Here is a 22451-nt window from a genome sequence, read left to right as displayed (position 1 = left end):
GGTAAGCCCCCGACAGAATGGTTCTGCCGGCTGTTGGCTCACCAAGTGCTCCTGTTGGAGTCATTTGCCGTGAGCTAGCGCTGCCCGCTGACTTTGCCATTTTGTGCTTGTGCCCAGGGCTCCACGCGGCCTGGACAGCGTCAGGCAGTCGTCGCACGGGACTGGGACTCAATACCGACTGATAATGCGTATGCACAACCGGACTCTAGCGGCGGCACGCGACGGCCGGCGATCTAATGACGCCGGCTCTAAGCATCTCGGCCGCCGGCTGCGCGAGGCCAGGCACCGCGAGCAAAGACTAACTAATATTTGCCCGTCATCCCGTGTGTCGCATGCACGCATGTATGTATGTACGTATGACTTCACTTAACGGAGCCAGTCTCTTCGGCGAGAAGCGCCTCCGGGCGGACATGATCGCCGAAAGTAGGTGGGCCGCCCGGAGGCACGACCCTGAATCCGGCCTAGGGTCCTCGGGCGGCGGGTGGCGGGTGGCGCCAATCCACCAGTTCGACGAGAATTGTGGGCTTGATTCCGTAGGCATCGTCAAAGGCGTGCCATGCCTTGGGTACCTTTGTATTGCTGGGCGCTCGCAGAACTCTGTCGACCGCTGTGTAGCGTTGGCGTTCGTCCAGATGCCTCGGAGCCCGGAACAGGCCCGGCAGCACGCGAACGAACCGAGTTAGCTCTGCCTCTTTCACCTCCCTCTTCGCGCACTGACTAAAGCAGGCCCAGGGAGTTGGGCGGGCGTCTTTGCTCCAGATGCTGCTGCCATGCCGCCACCCGCCACCCGCCACCCGCGCGCATGTGTCGGCTCGGCCACGGGAAGCAGCCCTTGTCGGGGGCCATGTGGTCGGGACTGACGAGGCCGTGGCGCGCGAGACGAACCGTGGCACTGCAGGCCAAAGCGGGAGGGCAGCTGGACGTGCGCGACATGGCATGGCAAAGAGCCGGTAAAGGGCTGCGCTGCGTAGGCACCCGCAGACTGGGACCACCCAACGACGCGGCTCCTTCATCCCCAGGCGGGGCGTTTCGGTGGCGGGCTGCCATCTCCGGCACTGCGTGCAGCTGGGCGGCTCTCCGTGGCATCGTCAGGACCCTCATCTCCAGACTCATCAACCTCTTCATCCACAGCTGACCGCGCGAGTCGACGCCGTTGCGCCTCGCACGATTGGCTGCGTCGTGAGATGAGGGACGGCCCCGCGCCGCGGAAGCCTGGTGCAAAGGACAAAGGACATCCACACGGCTCAAACTGCCCGTTTATCGACATGGTTGCTATAATTGTCCGCTTCGAGACCTTCTAAGCCGGGCTGGCGGATGGTAGCAAGTGCCTGGCGAGACACTGGCTTTCGTGCCCTCACCAAACGCAATCTCGGCCCCAAACCCCTCAAGCGTCAAAAAGTCCCTCTCGGCACGCAGCTTTATTAGTCGGCTCGACTTGATGCGGCGGGGCGCGCCCCGTCCTGCATTGCGGCAGCTGGGATGTTTGCACCAGCGCAGCCCCTCATCGCCGTGTTGGCGGAATGAGGAAGCTGGCCTGCCAGATCGACGCGGTGGGTGTAATTCGACTTGGCGGCGGGCGGCGGCTCATGCCAGCAGGCCATCCTGGTAGCATCTCGACGGGACGTCCCATCGTCCGCTGCCCTCCGGGCGTGCGAACCTTTGCGAGGTACGTAGCCCCAGGAATAATCATGGGCCTATTCCAAACGTGCGGGGGCGGGCGGGAAGTAACCCATCTCTTGGAGCGTCAGTAACAGCAACAGACAGCGACCGAGAGGGTTTGGGTGGCATCCTGCAGCGAGATCTCGCAAGCGCGCTAGCTACCTGTCTAGCCCCTGATGGTTACATCGCGAGGCAGACCAAGGGAAAATATTCCGGTGTGGGAACGCTGGAAAGCGCAATGCAACTACCGCGAGGGCTGGTCGTAATGGACCCCCCCCCCCCAAGGCTGCCAGGCCATTGTGTGCGCGACCGTCATGCCAGCACCCGGCCGAGAGAGCAAAATGACGGCCGGGTGGAAGAGCCTGTCTGCCATCATGGCCCTCGCTAACGATAAAGAACTCGGGCCCGGCAGGGTGGTGGGTGCCGTTGCCCCCCGATGTGGTACTCAGAGCGAGGGCACCCCAGACTTGGCAGAGGGAACGTGTGCGCGATGCCGTTGAAGAAATGACGCCCAGTCTCCAGACGCGTGTAGGACAAGTCGACGTTGCCACCGAGTAGGAGGTGGCCATGCATGTGCGCGCGCCGCCAGTAGTAGCCGCATCAAGCACAAGCCACTGGTCTGAGCAGCTAACGGAAGACATGAGCACATAGGTGCTCATAAGCCGGGTGCGAAGTACGGCCGAGAATGACAGACGACGACTCCTCCTGGCCCGTGAGGACTTGCCAAAAACCTGCGAGTCCAATCTCTTGATGGACCCTGCCGCGTGCCGATGTGCCTGGCCCGCAACGTACTGTGCGGTTGGAGATGGCCAAGCAAAAGCACATGTCGCGATTCTTGAAGTAGTGGCTTCAGGCTTCAGGCCGACGACTGGTGGTTACAGTGGATCTCTGGACGGCGAGGCTTCCGGATGCTACTGTGCTGTGCAGTCGATAAAGTTTGGTGGTCGCGATGACGGCCAGGGTACGGCAGATGAAGGCGCACACCCCTGGAGGCAAAGTCAGAAGCCAAGCAGTGCCAACGTGATGCCGTCCACAAGGGCATAATAGTGTTTGTGCACCGTACGAGCATGTACGTGCGATAGGTACATGCACGGCCGTATCTCCTGCGCGCGCGTGCAACGACCTGGAAGCAGGCGCTGGGGAGACGGGGGCCACAGGGGTTCGGGGCGACGGGGTTTGTGCACATACTGGAGGAGCAGGTGCTTTCAATCTGGAACAGGATCGCCGCGCCAGGCCACGGCTCCATGCCGAGAGTGTCGCTAGCTTGACGGTGACATCAGGTGAGGTCTGGGGACCCCCCCTGGTTCGGTCGACGGGCTGTCTCGACGACGTGCTCTAGCCAAGCACAAGAGTTCCACGATGACGAGTGGTCAGGCACCGGTAGCCGCGAGAGTCGAGGTTGGCGCCAGGCGCACGCGGTACTGTAGCCGACGTCAGAGGAATCAAAGACAAGCGAATAGAGCGGCGAGACCCGGAGAGTGCGGTTCCGGAGTGGGCTGAGCAAACCTGGAATGCAGAGAACGGAAGCCAGCCTCAGTCGAGATGGTGTCGACGAGTGGACTAGGGTTGGCGCTCGGCTTCCCATGGGGGTTGTCGATGGCTCTTGCCGCAAGGCATCAACGCCGTTCTCCTATGGGAGAGGGCGCGTCAGTACAGTACATACCCGGTATATGGCAACCTGACTTGAGCAGGAACGAATGGGAAGGGCTCTGTACCTCATACTCATGCCTGCCTTACAGGGCCGACGAGGGCCAGGCATGCCAGGCCACACCAGCACACCAACACAAGTGTGGCGCGACCACGGACGTAGGCCTTGCAGAGTACGTACTCAGGCACAGTGCAGGGGCGTGCGGGACGCATCGCCAATTAGCGGGCCCTGGAGAATACTGACTGTGTGTGACACCCGACTTGCTTCCCAGTGCGTGCTCGCCTGCTTCTGCTTCTGCAGCTTCCACCCAACGCGGAGTGACACAGAGGCGCCGGCACCCTCGGGCCGTTTCCCTCGCGATGCTCCAGAAAAAAAAAGGCCAAGCGCTCGCATTCGGTCGCGCCTGCCCAGAACTGTTTGACGGGGCCCGGCGAGCGGGCGATGCCGGCTGTCGACGGAGCTGGCGACGGGAGACGGAGGCTGCTGTTGGTACCTGTAGGACGGTATGGCGCTACAGCTTAACCGCCCCTTGCCTTGCATACACGTTAGTACCGTACGTACTCACTTACCTTGCGCAACGAACGTCACAGCAGAGCGCGGGCTGGCGCGGCGGCACTAAAAATTCAATCGAGGACAGACAGTGCTTGCATGTGTCGGCCGCGTGCGCAGACATACCGGTTCGAGCGTCTATTTTGGGCGGCTCGCGGCGTCGTCTCAGTCTCGAAAGTGCGGCCCCAGTGTCTCTCCCCAGCGCAAGACACACCGTCCCGGGCAGGTACCGACTGTGCCTACCCGAGTAGGTAGGTACATACCGAAGCTAAGATCAGTCTGGCTTACTTGGTACTCGATGGCCGTACGACACACGGCTCCTCAGAGGGAGGGAAAAGGGCAAAATCGTCTACATGGCTAGGTGCGATGGAGGTCGACGGCGAGACGAGGCGCGAAGCTTCGAGACGGAATGTGACGTCCGCATATAGCATCCATTCGCGTCCGCTCTGTCCCGCGCCGGGAGGCCCCACGTTTACTACTTCCCTAGTCGTCGTCGACTCAACCCGCCTGGATGCGCCCGAGACCAGTCGTTTCCGCAAGTAGCGCCGTAAACTCTCAACGTACGACTTGTACATGCATACAGGCCACGGACGATGGGGTTTCGAGATATGACGCGCTCTGCCCCCGTAGGTACGTTCCTACACAGAATGCCCTGGCATTCAACACACCGGCTACGAAGTACCCGCCTGGGTACCACCTAAGGTACCTATCTACCTTACCCTGCTACGCTTTGCGCCTCTGATAGTCAAGGCACCACCTGCCTAGGTTTCCCAAAGCAGTAGTACTGTACTACCTTAGTAGTACTTCGTGCCGGTATATACCGGGAGACTGGGTGTTTGTGGTGACACTCGGCAGCCAGGGTGCCAACCAAGTGGCAGTTGGTGGCCAGCAAGTCAGCGGCGACCAGAACGCAGCAGACCATCCATCACCATTCATCAACAATGGGATGTTCAGGTCTGCGAGTCCCAGGGCAGCACCAACGCAAGGTTGCACCACCCCGGCTGCGAGATACCCGATGGAAGGCCAGCGCAGGCCAAGAACCCTCTAGCGCCCGTCAACCGCACCGCTGAACCTGCGGCTAGGGCACGGCCGTCGCCTCTCTGTATGTGTGGTCTCCGCCCCCTTTGTCGGTGCCCACCCAGCTCCATCCATCCATGCCATCCAACTGCTCGCATGCAAGCATCATCGAGGTGATGGATGGACGGGCTCCGGTTTCTGCGGGCGCAGGCACATTCCATTCATTCCAATTGCCCTTCTTGGATCGTCAGTACCGGCATCAGCACCGGCACCCGCGCCGGTGCCAGACACAAACGCCGGCGCCGCTGGAGCAGCCTCCCCGGCCTATCGACCGTCCGCGGATGGACGTACGAATGAATACCTATCGGTCTGGTGGTTGTCGTCACGACACTGCGTGCGTGAGCGTCCGCCCGTCCTGCGGCATCTCAGCTGTGCACCCAACAACGGCAGCGCAGGACGACAAACCTTGAAACCCCGTCTCATGCAGGCCCAACGCGGCGTGCCAGAATGGCGGTAACGAAGAAGCAACGACGTCCGTCATCGACATGCCCCATGCTCTGCGCCCCCCTCCAGCCTAGGGCTGTCGCCCGTTGGACGTCCAGCGTCTCCATATACTCCGTACATCGTTGGCCGTTGAGGCGAGGCGCGTTCCCCTGCTCCCTGCTCCCCTATCGACGGCCCTCGCTCCATTCAGTATCAAGACGGGGTTGGTCGCCTTGGAAGCGGCGGCAGATCCAGGGAATCCTGTCTCTGCCTCCGTGATATCCTGTTGCGCGGTGCCTGGCTGGCCCCCCCCCCGCACGCGCGCACCGCACCGGTCGTAGCAGGCCGCGGCCGCCAGGCCCAAGGTCTGGCCATCGGCCGACGACCCTTGGCGCTGCAAGCTTAATCCGGGATGCGAAAGAAGGACGACAAAGGCCAAGAAGGCTGGCGCCATGCTACCATCGCCCAGCGCGGACATGGCATGGGATGGCATCGACCCATGCATGGCCCCTACTGGCTGGAGCTCTGCCTTGGACCTGGGGCCTGTCAGTGCAGCCTATCACCATCAAGCACTCAGCCCCCCTCGTCGTCCATCAGCCACCATCTTCGGCCGCCATCTCGGCGCATGGAGAACCATCCGCTGTGCCAGTACTACCAAGTCATATGCCACTGCTACGTATCGAGTTGGAGAAAGATGGCTTATACCTTAATAGCTGTTAGTATGGTTGCTTTCCCACCTTGCAACAGCAGGTGGTGGAGGTGGCTTGTGGCGGCTTGCCCCTAACAATCCCTTGGAGGGGCCTTTTTTCTTCCCAGCGCATGGCAAAGCATGGCACGGCAGGGCATGGGCACATCATCAAGCTGCCTCACACCCCTGCAGCAGGAACACCCCTCCATCCCCCTGCCTGCCTGCAAAGGAGGTGAAGGCTGCGAGGCGCGAGGCCACCACCAAAGCTTTCACTCACTCATCACCCATTCTCTCTCCTATTCTCCCTCTCTGCGCGTGTGTGTGTCCGCGTGTGTAGCCATCTCGCGTCTCCCATTCGACACCTGTCGCCTTCAACCTTCATCCTGCCGAGCCATTCAAGCCCACGCCCCCAGCGTAGCTTCCCCTTTCGGCAGTGCATGGCCCAGTCCTCCCTCCGCATTTGTCACCGGCTCTCGGGGGGCTTTTGGGGCGGGACAGTGCGCGAGCTTGTCGCCTCCCGCCGCCGACGCCGCCGCCGTGCGCACTGCACTGCACTGCACTGCACTGCACAGCACCGCACCGTAGTTTTCCCTACCGCGTAGTTACTGCTCCGCCAACAAGGAGCCGAAACGCCGCACCTCACACATTCGACCGACCACGGTCGACGACGCCACAGGACCTTTGCTCGTTTCGCGGAGCAGGGTAAGACATGGCTGGGCGGCAGCCACGAATCACGTATACTCGAGTCAAACGGGGGGGTCCAGCACACACAGGGGAAAGCCTTGATAGCAGAGGCGAGGCAAGGTAATGTCCGCTGCCCGCGACAGTGACGGGATCGCCTTGCGGTCCGGCCAACGACGGACGAGATGAGAAAAGAGAGCGCTGGAGAGAAGAGAGAGTCCACTATCGCCAAGCCCAGGAGTGCTCAGACCAGACCGACGGGACAACGGGACCTGGCGCCGGAGCGGACGGATCAAGCCAAGGACAGGCGCCTGCCTACCTACAGTAGCTCATCGCAGCAAGCACCTGGCGGTGATGACATTGGAGACAGGACAGTGCACGCACGCGCCGCCGAGCGGAGCGACACGTTAGAGTGCCCAAGCATCCAAGGTAGGGAGGGAGGTAGGCATGTTCCGCAGTCGGCACGCCGCAAGTACTAGTCGTCGAGCACAATACCTCAGCTCACTCGCATCGCGGAACAGCACGGCAGAGCATAAACTTGACGTTCGTTCTCATGTCCGGCCGCCCGTCCCGTGCGGACCCCATCGCATCGCATCGCAGCGCATCGCAGCGCATCACATCGTAGACCCGACTCGAAAAGGTTGTCGGCCTGCCTGCCTGCCTGCCTGCCTGGGCGCGCGACGATGGGCCATGCCTGGGCAAACGGCCCCTCGAAGGCCCCAGGCCCCATGGAGGCCCCGTGGAGGCCCCAAGCGCAGCTCCCCAACCTGAAGAAGAGGCGCCCCTCGCCCACCTCACGCCCCTCCTCGTCCCCCTCCCCACTGACGGCCCCGACCCCCCTGCCAGGCCAATCACGGCAAGCCGCTCCGTCCATCCATCTCTGCCTCCGTGTCGGCGATAGGGGAGATGGGGGCGATGGAGGCGCACCCGTCAGCCCAGCCAGTGCCGCCGCTAGTGGGAGGCTCCATCTCAACCATCTCTGATTGCTGCTGCCTGTGCCTGCCTTGCGGCCTCGTTTGCCTCTCCCACCCGCACCCGCACCCTCACCCGCCGCCAGCCAGATGGCCAGCGCCAGCCTGCCCTGCTCAGCGTCCCTGTCGTCGTTCGTCGCCGTCGTTGTCGACGTTGTCGTCGTCGCCGTCGCCGCCGCCGCCCGCCGTTTCCCCCCCCCCCCCCCAAGTCATCCATCACCCGGTGCCTGTCTCTCATCCGCATCTGACACATATTCGCGCGCCTTGCCGCTCCCCGGGTGCACTGACGCCGACGCAAAGCCTCGCTCGCCGGAGACACTGGCGACAGAGAGTGCGCCAGAGCCCTCGGTCATTGTCCGCGTGGACAGGCTACTAGTCGCTCTGCCCAGAGTCGACAGTTCGGCCGACTGGAGGTGCTTGGGCTTGCGTCTTGACACTGGCCTCGTGCCGGCCTCTGCTTGGATCCTCTCCTGATTGACGATGGTTCGGTCGTACAAACTACAACGTGCTTGATCGGGCCATGCCTACGCGCACACTCGCACACGCCCGTACGCACGCACGCTCGCACAACGGCTTTTTTTTTGGTACATTCACGGACCAGCAGGACACGGACGCAACACACGGCGCGCGCACCATCTCTCGCCTACACGCGCACACACACACACACACACATACACACGCACACACACACACACTCGTCGCCGCATTGTGCGGGCCGTACATGCCGCCTCCGCCGCCGCATGTTCGCTCTCTCGTGATGTGGTCCGCTGCCTCGGCTGCCGCCGTCGTAGAGAAGCGAAGCATGACTCTCCCCCGAGGATCGCGTCGTTTATGCAGCAACAAGTCTCTCAAGTTTTCGTACTACTCCCTCCCGTCGACTCTGGCGCCGGCCTTTTGCGCTGCCCCTCGGCGCCATGAATTGCGTCGGTCGGGCGGGCGGACAAGCGCAGCCGAAGCTGAAGGGCGCCCGCCGTTCTCCAACGGTGCCATCTTCTAGAACACGCGCGCCTCAATCTTGGCCCTCCTCCGCTGGCTCGCTGGCTTCGGGGCAATCTGCTGCGCAAGGACATCCGCAACTGCCCTGCGGGTCCCAGGTTCGTCAGTGGCCAGGGTTCGGAATGTGCCCTTGGGACGGCTTGTGAACTGGCCCACCGAGGAAGGATGGGATCTCCACGCTGCTCCACTGCTTTCGCCAACCTTCACGCCTGACCCCTGCTTCTTCGTCCCCGGCCGTCCTCCAATCGACAGCGATGGGGACCGTGGGCCGTGGCCCTTGCCGAGCGCGTGTAGACGCTACCTGGGGTCTATTTTGGCTTCCTCCAGCCATCCGCCCAAGCCACCGCCTCGGCAGAACCGACCGGCCCCTCCCTGCCCCGTCACTGGTACTCGCTGCGCAAAGGACCTTGATGCCAGGGCTAGCTAGCAGCCTGCCAACCAGCACCCAGGCCAGACGTCAAATCAGGTCCTCGGCAGACGACGACGGGCCTGGCCTGGGCGGACGGATGAAGAGGGGAGGGGTGTGTGTGTACGGGCGACATGGAGCCATGTCTCGCAAGGAGTCCTCCTGCCTTGTCAAGTCACCTGTTTCCTTTTCCCTCTCCAACGATCTCGTATGCCACCTGCGATTGTCTCGCACATCACCCATCCCACGGCAGTCTCTCCCGTGTCGTCAGAGTTGATCTCGCCCCCAACGGTACCTTCGAGACCCCCCCTTCCCCCCCGCGGCGTGCCTGCCATCCAGCAGGGCTGGCCCTGTTCTGCTTGTTTTCCCTGGCGCTTCTTCTGCAGACGAAGAGACATGCTTAGCGCCACGATGCATAGATCAGTGAGACGTTGTGGGCGGGTGGCAGCGCGCCTGTGTTATTGATGCTACCGCTGCCCGCTGGGCTGGGGCGGTTCAGGCTTGGCCCTCGTCTCGTTCCAAGCGATTTGCAGACGTCCTGGGCTCTTCCGTTGCTAGGAATAATCCCCATCCACCCGGACTTGGGCGGGGAGATTTGTCTGTTCAACGTTGATCTCGGAGACGTTCGCTGGGTCTGGGTCCGCTTGTCTCCTTCCAAGACGAGCGGCGTGCGCCCAGGCTGGGCCGGCTCGCGCCTCAAATGTAGGTTCACCACGAGGATTAGTAGTCGTGGTGAATCGGTGTTAGCCATCCGGGCCCAGGATGCGACCTGTCCACTGTCCCCTTGTCCCAAGGGACCCGTTGCTCCAGCCTAGTTCCCGTTCCTGGATGTTAACACCGGCCGTGTGCCAAAGTCAGATGTATCCGCCCCCGGAGCAGTGCCGGGCCTTTTACAACACACGCCCCTCCACCATCTGCCGTCTTGGGGCTCCATCGGGATACAAGTAAACGCCCGCCCGCAACCTCGTCCGCTTTTGCCTCGCTCGCCGTACAGGACCTGGATCACTCGCATCACCATCCGCTCAGGCCATCTGCTCCATCGACTCGGTCCGTGGAAAGCTAGAAGCCACCAGTGTTACCGTCCAGGGACGACATATAGTAGCCCACGCACGTCCTCATCCCCTTTTCCGTGCCCATAAGAAGCAGCCCGGGACGAGAAAACACCATCTCCCTCTCCCCCCCCCCCTCTCGGTCCAACTTGGCACAGACGCCCAGACCCTCGACGCGAGGACATGATCTCATGATGACCACCGCAGCATACCCGGCCACGATGACGGAGTTGAGAGGAGAGCCCGCTCACTCCGGCATTTGGCCCAACTACGGCGGCTCCTCTCACCTGTCGAGCCGCCTGGGGGGCGCCATGGACTCGCCCTTTCACAGCTCCTCGTCGGCCGCGGCTCGACCTCGAAGCGGCCATGCGCCGCCCATGGACCATCATCAGGCTTACCGGTACGGAGGCTACTCCCAGGACGAGCCAAGCACCTACGAGCGACACCCGAGCTACTCGAACCTAAAGCGTTCCTTTTCGCAAGCCGAGCCCCCCGCCTACCAGGAGATTGTCCAGGATCTGCGGGACGATGGCTCGCGCCTGACTGTCAACCAGGACCACAAGCTGTTGGCCTTTCGACGAGCCCAGGACAAGTCGACGGTCGTCGACCACCACGGCCGCGTCCAGCAGATGGACCTGTCCGCGCAGCTGCACGGCATGTTCTTCCTGTCTGAGATGCCGGCCAACGCCACCGACGGCTCGTCGATGCAGCCGGAGCTGACTTGCTACCGCCGCAACCTCTTCCAGATCAGCGGCTCACTGGTGATGCCGCGAGGGCAGCTTTCCGTACTCGGCGAGTCGAACGAGACGCTGCCCATCACCAGCATGGAGGTTTCCATTTCCGCCATCGAGTCAGTCGACGGTAACAGCGTTCGCCTCATCGTGATCCCCTGGAAGACGCCGCCACCGAACACGCCTGAGATTGCGCAGACTCCGGACCAGGAACCCCCTGCAGTGCCCTTGATACCATTCCAGGACGACGGCGCCGAAGCCGACGGAGAGCTGGCTGTCTACCCCGTTGGGTGGCGCCGGCTCCAGTTCAGAATGTAGGCGAGGCCTCTGACTGTGTTATCGTTCCGCGAGTGACGATCGCTGACCCTGGGAATCTGCAGAGCCACCGCCAACAACGGGCGGAGGAAGGAGCTTCAGCAACACTTTGTGCTGCACCTTAAGGTTCACGGGACGCTTTCCGACGGCAGCAAGGTTGTGCTCACCGAGTCGACGACGGCCCCGATTGTGGTGCGAGGGCGAAGCCCGCGCAACTTCCAGGCACGCAAGGAGATTCCCCTGCTGGGGTCTAGCGCCGGCTCCCGGGGCCAGGCTCTGGTCGAGACGGGGCTTGGTGTTGTGGCCAGCGCCATGACCCTGAAGCAGGACAAGGCGAGGAGCATGGATATGCAGGTCCCGCGATCCTCGTTTACGTTCAGCCCCCCGAAGTCGGCGGCAAGCTCGCTGAGCTCGATGCGGTCCAAGTAAGTTTCCTTGCGCAACAGCCCGTTGGCATCGCTTCGATACTAAACTTTTCGTCTCCCTAGCTCCTACCCTTCATGGAGCCAGCAAGTCCCCACGTCGGGGCCGGGCGCCTATCCAGCAACAAGTATAGGGGGCGAGCCCTACCCGAAGCTGCCACTCGCGGGCGCGTCCAGCTTCGCCAACGAGTCTCAGGATCTGCCGCTACAGACGTCCTTGGCGCCGTCGCTGTCACTGACGACGGGAGAGCAGCCGCAGTCCTCGCTCCGGTCTCAGTACGCGTACACCAGCTCGGCGCCCAGCGTCACCATGGGTGCTACGGACGGTGCCTTCAGCATGCCACGATATCTAGACGGAAACCCCAGGCCGTCCAAGAGCCCCCGCCAGGCAGGCCATCAGTCGGTGCACAGCTCCGGGTCCATCGCCAACACGGACGCTTCGTCGGACTACCGCTACGGCCCGTACCGAACCTCGACGGCGGGTGCGAGCGACGCCTCCCACGCGCCCAGCTATACGTCGGAGTCGTCAAACTCCACCAACCCTTCGTCTAGAGATTACTACCCCTCGTCGAACACATGGACAAGCACGGCGGCCGAGCCCAGCTCCAGCCTGGCATATGCAGGCGCAGACGCACGGTCGTCGTACTCGTTCTCCCACGAGCCCTACAAGAGCGGGGCGTCGACAATCCCGCCCCTCAAGCATGAGGTGGGCTCGTCGGCGGTTTACGGCGGCGGTCCTCGCGCCGCTTTTGACTCGATGAGCAACTACTCGTGGAGCGCGGCGTAGGGGGAGGGGGGAGGGGAGGCTCGAGGAGGCCCTGAGGATCTATTTGCCGCTCGAGGCCGATGACTTGTCCCGGGCCTAGAACTTTTTCACCGTGCCCGGGTTTTCCTTGTACAACACTTGGCTCTGCGCTCGGTGGTCCCTCTGCAGAAGGATGGGATCAACGAGCCGGTATGGATTTTCCTTGATGACCCTATAACGGCGCCCGGGTCTGGCGGGGAGGGGGGAGTCATGTCGTTCAGGCGGGACCACCACGCACGTCGTCGTCTCTATGCGGAAGAGAGCGAGCGTGTCGAATCATACGACGGCGACGAGATTCGGCAGCGGCTATTGCATTTCGGCAAAGGAGCAGATCAACATCGAGGCATGCCGCCGCATGCCCTCGTCCCTCATCGAGCGAGCACCTCCCCGGGGCCTGTACTGTATGTGGCAGACAAGGCCGGCCAATCGCACCGCAACGCATGAATGTGTGGCATCCCGGTCGCAGACGGGACGGGGCGGAGTCGATTGGAGCAGGCGGGTGGGACGATGCAACCGGTTGCTGCAGGCTTCAGGCTCCGAGACCACCCTTTCTTCCCACTTTCTTGGTTGCCCGCGCATTCGCATGGTGGTCCATGGGCAGACCCGGCAGCCAGTCGTGTGCCGTGTGACGAGTCACGGCCGGGCCGCAGCGCGAGAGAGAGAAAAAATGTCCGAGCTTGGACTAACCGGGGAAGCCGAGCCTCGATACCCGGCATGGAGCGGGCCGTGAGAGGTGGGGGGGAGGAAGTGAGGTCTTCTATCTTGGCATGATGCGGCATGCAAGCGATTCCATCCTCTCTCTCTCTGCAAGCATGAGGACGGCCGCTTTGTAATGTGTGGATTAGCGCTGGTGACGGGCAGGGCAACAAACAGCACGAGATGGGGTCTTTGTCACTCTCTTCCTCTCTCTCTCTGCCCCTACCCACTGCCTGATATTGCAGCAGGGACATGCGCAACGTCGCCCGTACGCCATGACTCAATCGCCTTGCGCTGGGAAGGTCCTGGGAGCAAGGGGAGGCTGCTGCTACTGCGCTGCTGCCGGCCGGCCGGCCTGCGACGGGGCAGAACCGGACACGAGCGACGATCCGGACGGGGGGGTGTGATTTATTGTGGCTCTCCCTTTTTTTTTTTGAGTTCCTGTCGACAGGACTCGGCGTTGACGTGACTGACTTCGGGCAACGTGCGCGCGCGCGCGCCTAGCCAGCCGCGAGGGAACAGGCGGGGCGGCCACTGTCTTGTATGGGGGAAATCACTGGGGAGTGCAGGCGAGAGTCGAGAGTCGTCGAGTCGACTTTGGGGGGCGGATATCTTCTCTTGTTGTCTAAGTACTATTTTTTTTGGTTATTCGTGTTTATTGGGCGGAGGCAGGTTTTCTTCTGGTCCTTTTTTATGTTGCGCGATATCCACGTTTGACTGGGAGGGGTTTTCTCTTTTTTCTCGTTTTACTACTAGCTCTGGGATATACACTTTTTCTTATTTGACTTTGATTGGGATAGCTCTACGACGGTGCGTGTGCTTGTGGCTGCCATGCGTTGATTCCGCGATTTACGTGTCTAAGTAAGCCGTCGTCGGTGACGGTTGTTGAACGATGGCATTGAATCGGTCCATGGACAAAGTTCGTGGTGCCTGTTCGTGATAATGGCCTTGGTCGGCTAGCGCGTGTGCCTGGCTGGCGTAGCGGACGCTGGCAGCTCAGTGCGGTACCTGGGCGCCCCGCAGGGCCACGGCGTCGAGACAGGTACCTCCACACCAGCGCGTGCAGGCAAGAGCCGATACAGTACCTGCTCCATTAGCACCTATGGCGCGATAAGATAAGCCATCCTACTGCGGAGCCAAATTCTTTAGACGGAGGACGACAGCGCTCCAACGGCCCAAGGCCTTGGCCAACAAAACTCACTCACTCTGCTCCCACATCGCACATTGATATCGGAAGCGGCTGTGTGACAAAACTCACGGGCCAACGCATCGATTGCGCGGAGAATAAGAGGCCATTACTACTACTGCTCCGAGGTTGTTCCCAGTGGTGAGGCAATCATGTTCGAGTTGCCGCAGGCAAAGAGGTGCGGCCACAACCCCCCCTCGGCGCACACAGCGCTACCCGACACATCAGTCACCTCACCGCTGACACCACCATCACAGGGTCCGACGCGAGGATCTCAACCGCTCGGGCGACTCGGACTGGAGCGGCAGAGAGAGCGATGAGATCGACGCCGAGCTGCAGGCCCTCCTGAACGCCCAGATCGCGCGGTCACTCGGGTTTGACGTGGATGCGGCCGTCGGGCCACCAGCAGACCGGCCCGCCGCAGGCTCCAAAGGGCCCTTTGCCGCGTCAGAAGCAGATGCAAAGGGTCAACCCGAGGGCGCGGGGGGCCACGATGGGGTCGACGGGGACCAGGACGCCGCCGACCTAGGCGAGTTCGAGTTCAAGCTCTTCAGCACCTCGACGGCGGCGCCCAAGGTCGTGCTGGAGGACGAGAGCGCCGGCCAGGGCGACGGCGACATCGTCCGCAAGAGACCGGCGCAGTACTACCTCGTCGTGGACGTCCCGCCGGAGCGCAGGAAGGAATACGAGCTGGCCGCCGTGAGCGGCGAGGACGTGCTCGCGCGCTCCCGGCAGCGGTCTTGGGGTCTCGAGATGCCCTGGAAGGTCATCAGGATCGCCACGACGACATGCAAGGCCGGCAGCAAGGGCGCAGGCGTGGGTTCCAGTAAGCCACCGCGCGGGACCACTGCCGCCGATGATGACGACGACGAAGTCGAGGAGGCGAGGCGGAGGAAACGGCCGGGGAAGAAGGCGCGCATCGCGCAGAGGATCAAGGAGAGGGCGAAGAAGCAGAAGCAGGAGGCGGCGAAGAAGCAACTTGTGGACAAGGAGGAGCATCTCAAGGACAAGAAGAAGAGGCTCAACAGGCTCAAGAAGCTGCGGAGGCGGGCCAAGGAGAAGGAGAAGAAGCAGGGCGGCGGCGGCGGCGGGGCAGAGGGCGGCAGCGGGTCGGACTCAGATGGCGGATCTGAGTGAGCTGGTAGCACGAAACTACGTGTGCATTCCTGCTATTTTCCCTATAGCGGGCGTTTCTAGCTTACTTTGTTGTACAAATGACGAGCATTCGATGCGTCGTCATACTTCCAGATCATAAGACCCCTGATGCTGACTGCACGGAATGGGCCGGGGCTGCCTGCCAGTTGGGGGTGCATCTCTCAGGTGGCGGGACCTTCAGCCAATTAGCAGCACTGAACACCTCCACCACGACCTTCCAGCTTCTGCACCTCCCCAGACGCCGAAACCGCGGACCCCTCCAACCCCCTCCAAGCGACGACACGCGACAGCCGCCACGCCGCGTTGGACAGAAACTACAAAACCCATCGACACCGTCTACATATCGAGAGCACGCGCGGCCATCGATGGAGTAGGCCGGCATCCGCGGCGGCACACATCGTCCTAGCTGTCGCGTCCACGATGTGCCTCGCGAGACGGAGCTACTACCACCATCACGACCGCGGTAGCTTCACCTCAGCTTCCTCCTTCTCCTCCTCCTCCATCAGCACGCCGACACGACGGCAACGACAGCGAGCGGCACGATGAACAGCCTGTGGCCCTCGAGGGCTGCGGGCCAAGACGCCGCGGCAGACCTCGTCAAGCCGACCGGCGACGTCGCCGATACGGGCCCGGTGGTGGCAGATGTCGGATCCCGCGCCGAGCAGCAGCAGCAGCAGCAGCAGGTCGAGAGACCGCCCGTCCCCGCGCCGCCGACACGGCCCGGCCTGCCACGGAATGCCATGCAGCCCGGGCTGCCGCCGCAGCAGGGCGTCGGGCGAGGCCGGGGCCAGCCTTCCCAGCAGGGCCAGCCGCTGCAACAGCAGCAGCAGGGCCCCGAGCCCACAGACTCGCTATCGCTGCTGCAGCTCCGCCGCATAGTCGCCGAGGTGAACCGCGCCGAGCCCGTGGCCTACGACTTCGTCTACTCGGACATGGGCCCGCACGCCGAGGAGATTGACGAGTGGTTCGTGTACCAGTTCTGGCAGTGGGTGCGGCTCAACGCCGCGCAAAAAGCGTTTGAGTGGCACTGGAACAGTACCGAGGCGGGCGACGGCGGCAGCGGTGCCGGTGCCGGTGCCGGCGGTGCCGGGGATGGTGAGGGCGCCGGGAGGGAGCCGCTGGCGTGGGATGACGCTGACCACGACACGCGCGCGCGCTTCGTGCAGGCGGCCATTGCGGGCGTGCAGTCCAACGACGCAGCGCTCCGGTCCGCATCTATCGGCAAGCTGGTGTACCTCGTGCTGGGTCGGTGGGGGGACACGGCGACGCCAAACGCGACGGCGGGAGAGGGGCGTTCGATTGCGAGCATATCGCAGCTCCAGGCCATCAAGGCGGGCGTCGAGTGCCTAACCTCGCTCGAAGGGCTCCCTGTCGTTTGGGGAGCGCTGCGCAACTGCTTCGAGATGCATTGGTAGGTGCCAAGCGATGGCCCAGCCTCAATGCGCGCGAGGACTCCGCTAATCAGCGCAGGTCCGGCGACATTCAGCAGCAGGCCAGTCCCCAAGAGGCGCAGGATGAGCTGATGAACCTCATGACCATCATGTACATTGCCATTCAGGAGGCGCTCAACGACCCAGAGGACATGTCTTCTTCGTACAACAAGCTTCGTATGTTTCGGAGACTCCTCTCCCGAACATTTATGCGCCGGACTGCACTGACTCTGTCCCAGTCGACTTGAACCCGTCGTTGATAGATTTCATGCTTACCGCAACTTCGAAACTCCGATGGGATGAGCAAAGTACGCTGCCTCACATGCAGGTAATAATCCTTCCTCCCCTAGACGTCGAGGCTTCGCCGCTGACGGTCCAGATTTTCTTGCTGTTCTGGAAATCTATCCTGCTCGTTTTCGGCGGGACCAAAGAACTCGAACAGGTCAAGAAGGCCACCAGCGAGATGACGAGCGAAAACAGCGACAAGGAAACCATCACGGCGTCGCCCCTGGACTACCACGCCTTTCGCCAGGAAGTCACGTCAAAATACCCAGCCTATGTGCCTCCCCAGCCGTTGATACCCCTCGAGGCGGAGAACAACTCTCTCCTTCCACCCCTGCCGCATCAGTCGGCTAGGAACAACGCCTCAAACGGGATACTTCCAGCGCCAGCCCACGCCCAGAGCGGCGGGGCCTCCATTCTGCATCAGCCGGTCCACATTGCCACGCCTGCGCCCTCGCCGCCGCCATCTCCCGGCGTGGGCGGAAAGGGGGGCAAGAAGCAAAACTACCAAACCAACCAAAACTTCCCGTTCATGTACCCGCCGCTCGACGCTACTAGTAATAGTGCCGGCGGTAAGGGCATGATTGGCATCCACGAGACTCTCGTGAGCCGACGCTGGGAGGGTAGCGACATCCCCGCGTCGATTCTGGAGGCTGGGGAGCTGTTTTCGTCTCGCGTCCGGATGACGCGTGCGACCCGCCAGCTGTGGGACGAGCGCGAGCGATTCCTCAAGTTCGAGCGCGGATGGGAAGTTGAGGACGACGATGACGAGATAGAAGGTCTCAGTCTCGACGAGCTCTCGCTGGAAGAGAGAGAGGTGCTCAAGGGGCTCAAGGAAGAGGACAGGAAGGAGAGAGCGCATTCCCCCGACGAGGAGGTGGACTTTGGTCCTCACCCTGACCGGCTGAGCGAGAGGGACATGCAGAGACTTGTCGCCGTCGAAAGGTTCTACGTGAGTTTCCCTTTGGTTGTTCGCCTCCTCGGTGGCTAACAGCTCGCTACAGAAAGAAGCGCTCCCCCATCTACAGTCACTCGTCATTGTGCTTCTACGGCCAATCCTCGCCAATGTCACGGCCATTGTAACGCAACAGCAGTCGGCGCAAGTGCCCAACGGTTTGCCTGGTCGGGGAGCCAATCCCGGATTGAATGGCGGTCACGCAGCGCAGAGGTCTCCCGAGACAGCTGGGCAGATGCCGCAAGTCGAGGAGCCTGAGCCGTCTCCGGAGGAAATCGACGCGGCGAGGACCAGAGAAATCACATCCAAGGCGATGACAGGTATACTCCTGTTGCTGCTTAAGTGGCTGAGGGTGTCCCGTGAGTGTCTTGCGATGATCAGGTAGCAGTCTGTGGGCTGACGATGTTTTATTAGATGTGCTCAAGTTCGAATACCTGACGCAGCTGCTGCTGGATTCTAACTACGTCCCGCTCGTGCTCAAGCTATTTGCGCACCAGGACATCCAGCAAGTGGTCGACAGCAAGATGGACCGCGTCGAAAACAGGTTGGTACCCAAACACGATCCCTATGAACATTGCCAATGCTGAATTTGGTAGCTTCTTTCAATTCTGCAACCTGAGATCCAAGTTCAAAGACAAGGTCGAGAGCGACATTGAGGGCGAGGAAGAGGAAGAAGAGGCGGAGGCAGAGGACGAGCATGGGGGTAACGAGCCACGCCCGGGCGAGGAAAGCGATGACAGTGCCGCGCCGCCGCCCATCAAGCGGAGGCGATCCCCCGAAGGGGAGGGCAAGGAGACGCCCGAAGCCGAGGACGAAGAGGAAGATGAGGGCGCCGGCAGCGACGACCAGGCCTCGAACCGGCCAGAGGTGGACGAGCTCGGCTACCCAGTCAACCCGTTGCCGGCGGAACCCATCACCGACTTTTCCAGGCGCAACTTTTTCTCGCTCATCAACTACCTGCGGGTGATGCAGAAGATGTGCAAGAACAAGGCGCACCGAAACCTACTTTTGGTGCAGTACAAGTCGTCGACGATACTGCGCAAGTCGCTGCGCGTGCCGCAAGAGGAGCTGCGGCTGTACACGCTCAAGCTGTTCAAGAACCAGGTGCCGTACTGCGGGCGCAAGTGGCGGCAGAGCAACATGCGCGTCATCACGGCCGTGTACCTGCACTGCCGGCCGGAGCTGCGCGACGAGTGGCTCGCGGGCAGCGACGTCGACGCCGAGGTGGAGGGCGCGCTGCCGCAGGAGCAGGCGCTGCGCAGCCTCACCCACTGGCGCAACATCCGCCGCTACCCGGACAAGATTGCGGCCGAGATCCGCGCCGCCATGCGCGAGGAGCAGGACTTTTTCACGCGCGAGCTCGAGAGGCTCGACGTCAACTGGCCCGACATGGGCAGCAACGACGACATGAGCGAGATGGACCATGTCGAGGGGTGGCCGTCGTAGGGACGTGGACGAATATCAAGGGGGAGGCACGGCATCTACAATATGTTTACGAATAGACAAGCGCGCATAGAGTGAGTGAATGGGCGAGCAATAATGAGCATTTCCTCGTTGGCCTCTCCAAATAGTGCACTCACGGCATTTTTCGACTAAGGTGTTTTCCCATGCAAGTCGGAGACCAATACTTGATATTGCTATACAAAGTCTTGAATATTTTTTACAGGGCCGATACCATTACCATTACGGGGCGCCTCTGAGGCACTTGCCTTTACAGTTTAAATCGCGGATTGGGTTTCCTCCAATACAAACAAAATGTAGCCCCGACCGGGCGACGGTACACGACGGCGTCATCGCCCGGCCACGTCTCGCACGGCGAGACGAGGGGTTTCTATCACGGGGGGGGGTTCTGGTCTGTAGGTACCGTCTGTCGCGTCCACCTTGAACCAGGAACCTTTGTCCCCTCTCCGTCTTGTACACTCACAAACCTCTCAGGAGGGGGGGGGATTCAGATAGTACCGCCCGACCCCTACGACCGTTCGTACACGCCGTCGCCGTAGCGGTAGTTGGCAGGCAGCTCGTTGATCTGCGGTTGCACATGCCAGGCACCACCACCACCACTACCTGCAACGCCGGCGCCGCCCGTCGTGGGCTGCTGCTGGAAACCACCACCAGGTGTCGCCGCCGCCGGCGGCACCGCAGCCGCAGGGGCAGGCGCGTAGCCCGTCGTCTGCGGGACGTTGCCGTTGCCGACGCTCGGGTAGCCATAGCCAGCCTCCTGCTTGGCGTAGTCGGCGCTCGGGCCGCGGCCGTCGTGGCCGTAGTAGGCCGTGTTTTCGGTGCCGTAGCTCTGGCGTGCGGCCGCGGAGTCGCCGCCGAGCTGGCTCGGGTGCGTGTGCTCGGGCAGGGCGTCGGCGGTGTTGTTGTTGGCCTGCGCGTGCTTGTTGCGGCGGAAGCGGCCCAGGAAGCCTCCTCCCGTGCCCGCCGCGCTGTTGGATCGCTTGGTGCCGTAGCCCGAGGTGTAGTTGTTGGTCGGGCCGGGGCCGAAGCGCTTCTCCTTGCGGTGGTGGCGGACGAGGGCGATTTCCATGAGGAGGGAGAAGATGAAGAAGAAGCTGACGACAAAAGAGATGCTGTCAGTACTTTTTTACTTTGTCCACACCACCGCCAACGCACGGCTCCACGGACGGGAAACCCCCCTCCCCGTTATCGGAATTTACTCACATGGCGATGATGGAGACGGCCAGACAGGCCGTCTGCAGGCGACAGGCGGTGCGGAAGCTAGGCAGGGCGGTGAAGCCCCCCGTGCGGCCCTCGGCGACGGCGCCGGCGTCGCCGCGGCCAAAGGGGGTGTCGAGGTAGCCGCTGCACGAGGTGGCGCCGCTGCGGTTGGCGACGGCGACGTAGATGAAGGCGCCGATGAAGCAGACGTCGAGGACCATGGCGACGAGCGAGGTGAGGAGGAAGCCGGCGAGGCAGCACAGCAGCAGCAGGGCGGCGATGGTGTAGAGGACGGCGGCGCCCGAGATGCCCTCGACGGCCTTGACCGAGGTGGCGATGGGCAGGTCGTGGTTGTGCAGGGTGGCGAGGAAGTAGGAGAAGACGCCGAGGATGAGGGCGGCGCAGCAGAACTGCACGCCGCGGATGAACCACTGGATGCCCTTGAGGGCGAAGCCTGACCCGGCGCCCATGATGGTTGTTTCTTTCACCTCGCTTTTCTTTCCTGTTTTTCACACACACACTCTCTCTGTCTCTTTCCTTTCCGCTTGCTCCCTTGCTTTGCTCTTCGGCCGCGGGGAGAGACGCGGAGGGGTAGGTGACGATGAATGAGGTTTCAAACGGAGACGAAGAAGGGGGGGGGCTTCGATATTAGTGGGAAGCAGGAGCGTCCACTGGATGGATCTGTAACTCGAATGGCGTCGAGATGGTATTTAGGGCCTAGGGTCAGGAAGTGACGAGGTTCAAGGCCAGTCCCGAGGATCAAGAAGATGGAAGAAAGGCCACAGCAAGGCGACTGGCCGTCCGCGATCGATGAACAACAAAAACTACCTGCCGGGCAGGGAAGGCAATTACGTCGTCTACGGGGTGCCGGGGAGGGGCGCATCGACATCTCGGGAGGTCCCCCCCCCCCCCTTCAGGTTTGCCTATTCCGGGGTGCGCATCGCTCGAATCGAAGACTTTCTCCGCCCGCGGGCGGTCCAGCCAACAGCAAGCTCAGAGCACAGCAAGCGCCCCGGACGCGGGGCTTGTAAGGTGGGAACCATGGCGTTTCATTGTAGCAAAGAGAGTTCTATCCTGCGCGCTGATGACGACGGACGTGGTAGGCGAGGGCAAGCTGGTAGCAAGTAGGTACGAAGTACGTGGAGGGGATGATGTGGTGTGTGGCTGGTGGGGGTTGTCGATGAGGTCACTCGTCCGTCAATGAGCCGTGGGCGCGCGTGATTGGGTGAGCGAGGGTGGGCTGGTCCTTGTGCGGACTGCCCTGTCCGGTGGGTAAGTAACTAATGCACAGCCACACGGGTCGTACAGAGCCGTCCGTTCGTCCGCAGGTCGTCAGTGCGTGAGTGAGTGGCTTGACGCAGCGGCGGCACCGGAGCAGCGGCACAGCTGATGTGAGAGTGTAAGTGGCTCATCATCAGCGTCGCCGGCCGTCTGTCAGCGGCCGCCCGCTTACAAGCAACCTAGGTTGTGGCGCAGGCGGAGCAAACACTCCCATATCGCCGGTGAGACTCGACTGGTTACAACGGTCCCAGTCTGCATGCACCCGGCGCACGCCCAGCGCTTCACTTCGCGGCTGTCAGCGGGCGGGTTTCCTGTTGTTCCTGCGACGATGCCGCAGGCGTGGCAGCAATGGAAGTGCGGGGGGGAGTGTCTAGTGAGTGGGCTG

The 22451-nt window shown here is 62.2% G+C and overlaps 5 protein-coding genes across 5 annotated transcripts; 3 read left to right on the top strand and 2 right to left on the bottom strand.

The window, feature by feature from the left end:
* Nucleotides 1-717: 717 nt before the first annotated feature.
* JDV02_005237 (uncharacterized protein) lies at nt 718-1125 on the bottom strand (the record flags this gene model as incomplete). Its single annotated transcript, XM_047986517.1, has 1 exon — nt 718-1125. One exon carries the CDS (start codon nt 1123-1125, stop codon nt 718-720), a length of 408 nt encoding a protein of 135 aa, XP_047842499.1.
* A 9243-nt stretch (nt 1126-10368) lies between these two features.
* On the top strand, nt 10369-12402 carry JDV02_005236 (uncharacterized protein; the record flags this gene model as incomplete). The annotated part of the gene is made up of 3 exons (XM_047986516.1): nt 10369-11192; nt 11259-11618; nt 11682-12402. The coding sequence occupies 3 exons, from the start codon at nt 10369-10371 to the stop codon at nt 12400-12402; spliced, it is 1905 nt and encodes a 634-aa protein (XP_047842498.1).
* A 2052-nt stretch (nt 12403-14454) lies between these two features.
* On the top strand, nt 14455-15439 carry JDV02_005235 (uncharacterized protein; the record flags this gene model as incomplete). The annotated part of the gene is made up of 2 exons (XM_047986515.1): nt 14455-14480; nt 14560-15439. The coding sequence occupies 2 exons, from the start codon at nt 14455-14457 to the stop codon at nt 15437-15439; spliced, it is 906 nt and encodes a 301-aa protein (XP_047842497.1).
* A 276-nt stretch (nt 15440-15715) lies between these two features.
* Nucleotides 15716-19894, top strand: FAR11 (Factor arrest protein 11). The gene is made up of 7 exons (XM_047986514.1): nt 15716-16868; nt 16928-17064; nt 17127-17215; nt 17267-18121; nt 18174-18483; nt 18539-18668; nt 18721-19894. Exons 1-7 carry the CDS (start codon nt 16000-16002, stop codon nt 19568-19570), a joined length of 3240 nt encoding a protein of 1079 aa, XP_047842496.1. The 5' UTR covers nt 15716-15999; the 3' UTR covers nt 19571-19894.
* On the bottom strand, nt 19683-21924 carry JDV02_005233 (uncharacterized protein). Its single transcript, XM_047986513.1, has 2 exons — nt 20789-21924; nt 19683-20679 (listed from the first exon to the last, which is right to left on the bottom strand). The coding sequence occupies exons 1-2, from the start codon at nt 21253-21255 to the stop codon at nt 20094-20096; spliced, it is 1053 nt and encodes a 350-aa protein (XP_047842495.1). The 5' UTR covers nt 21256-21924; the 3' UTR covers nt 19683-20093.
* Between the last annotated feature and the right edge of the window lie 527 nt (nt 21925-22451).

The sequence above is a fragment of the Purpureocillium takamizusanense genome, chromosome 4 (genome assembly GCF_022605165.1).
Source record: "Purpureocillium takamizusanense chromosome 4, complete sequence".
NCBI lineage: Eukaryota > Fungi > Ascomycota > Sordariomycetes > Hypocreales > Ophiocordycipitaceae > Purpureocillium > Purpureocillium takamizusanense.
This window is presented reverse-complemented; position numbering and strand designations above follow the sequence as displayed.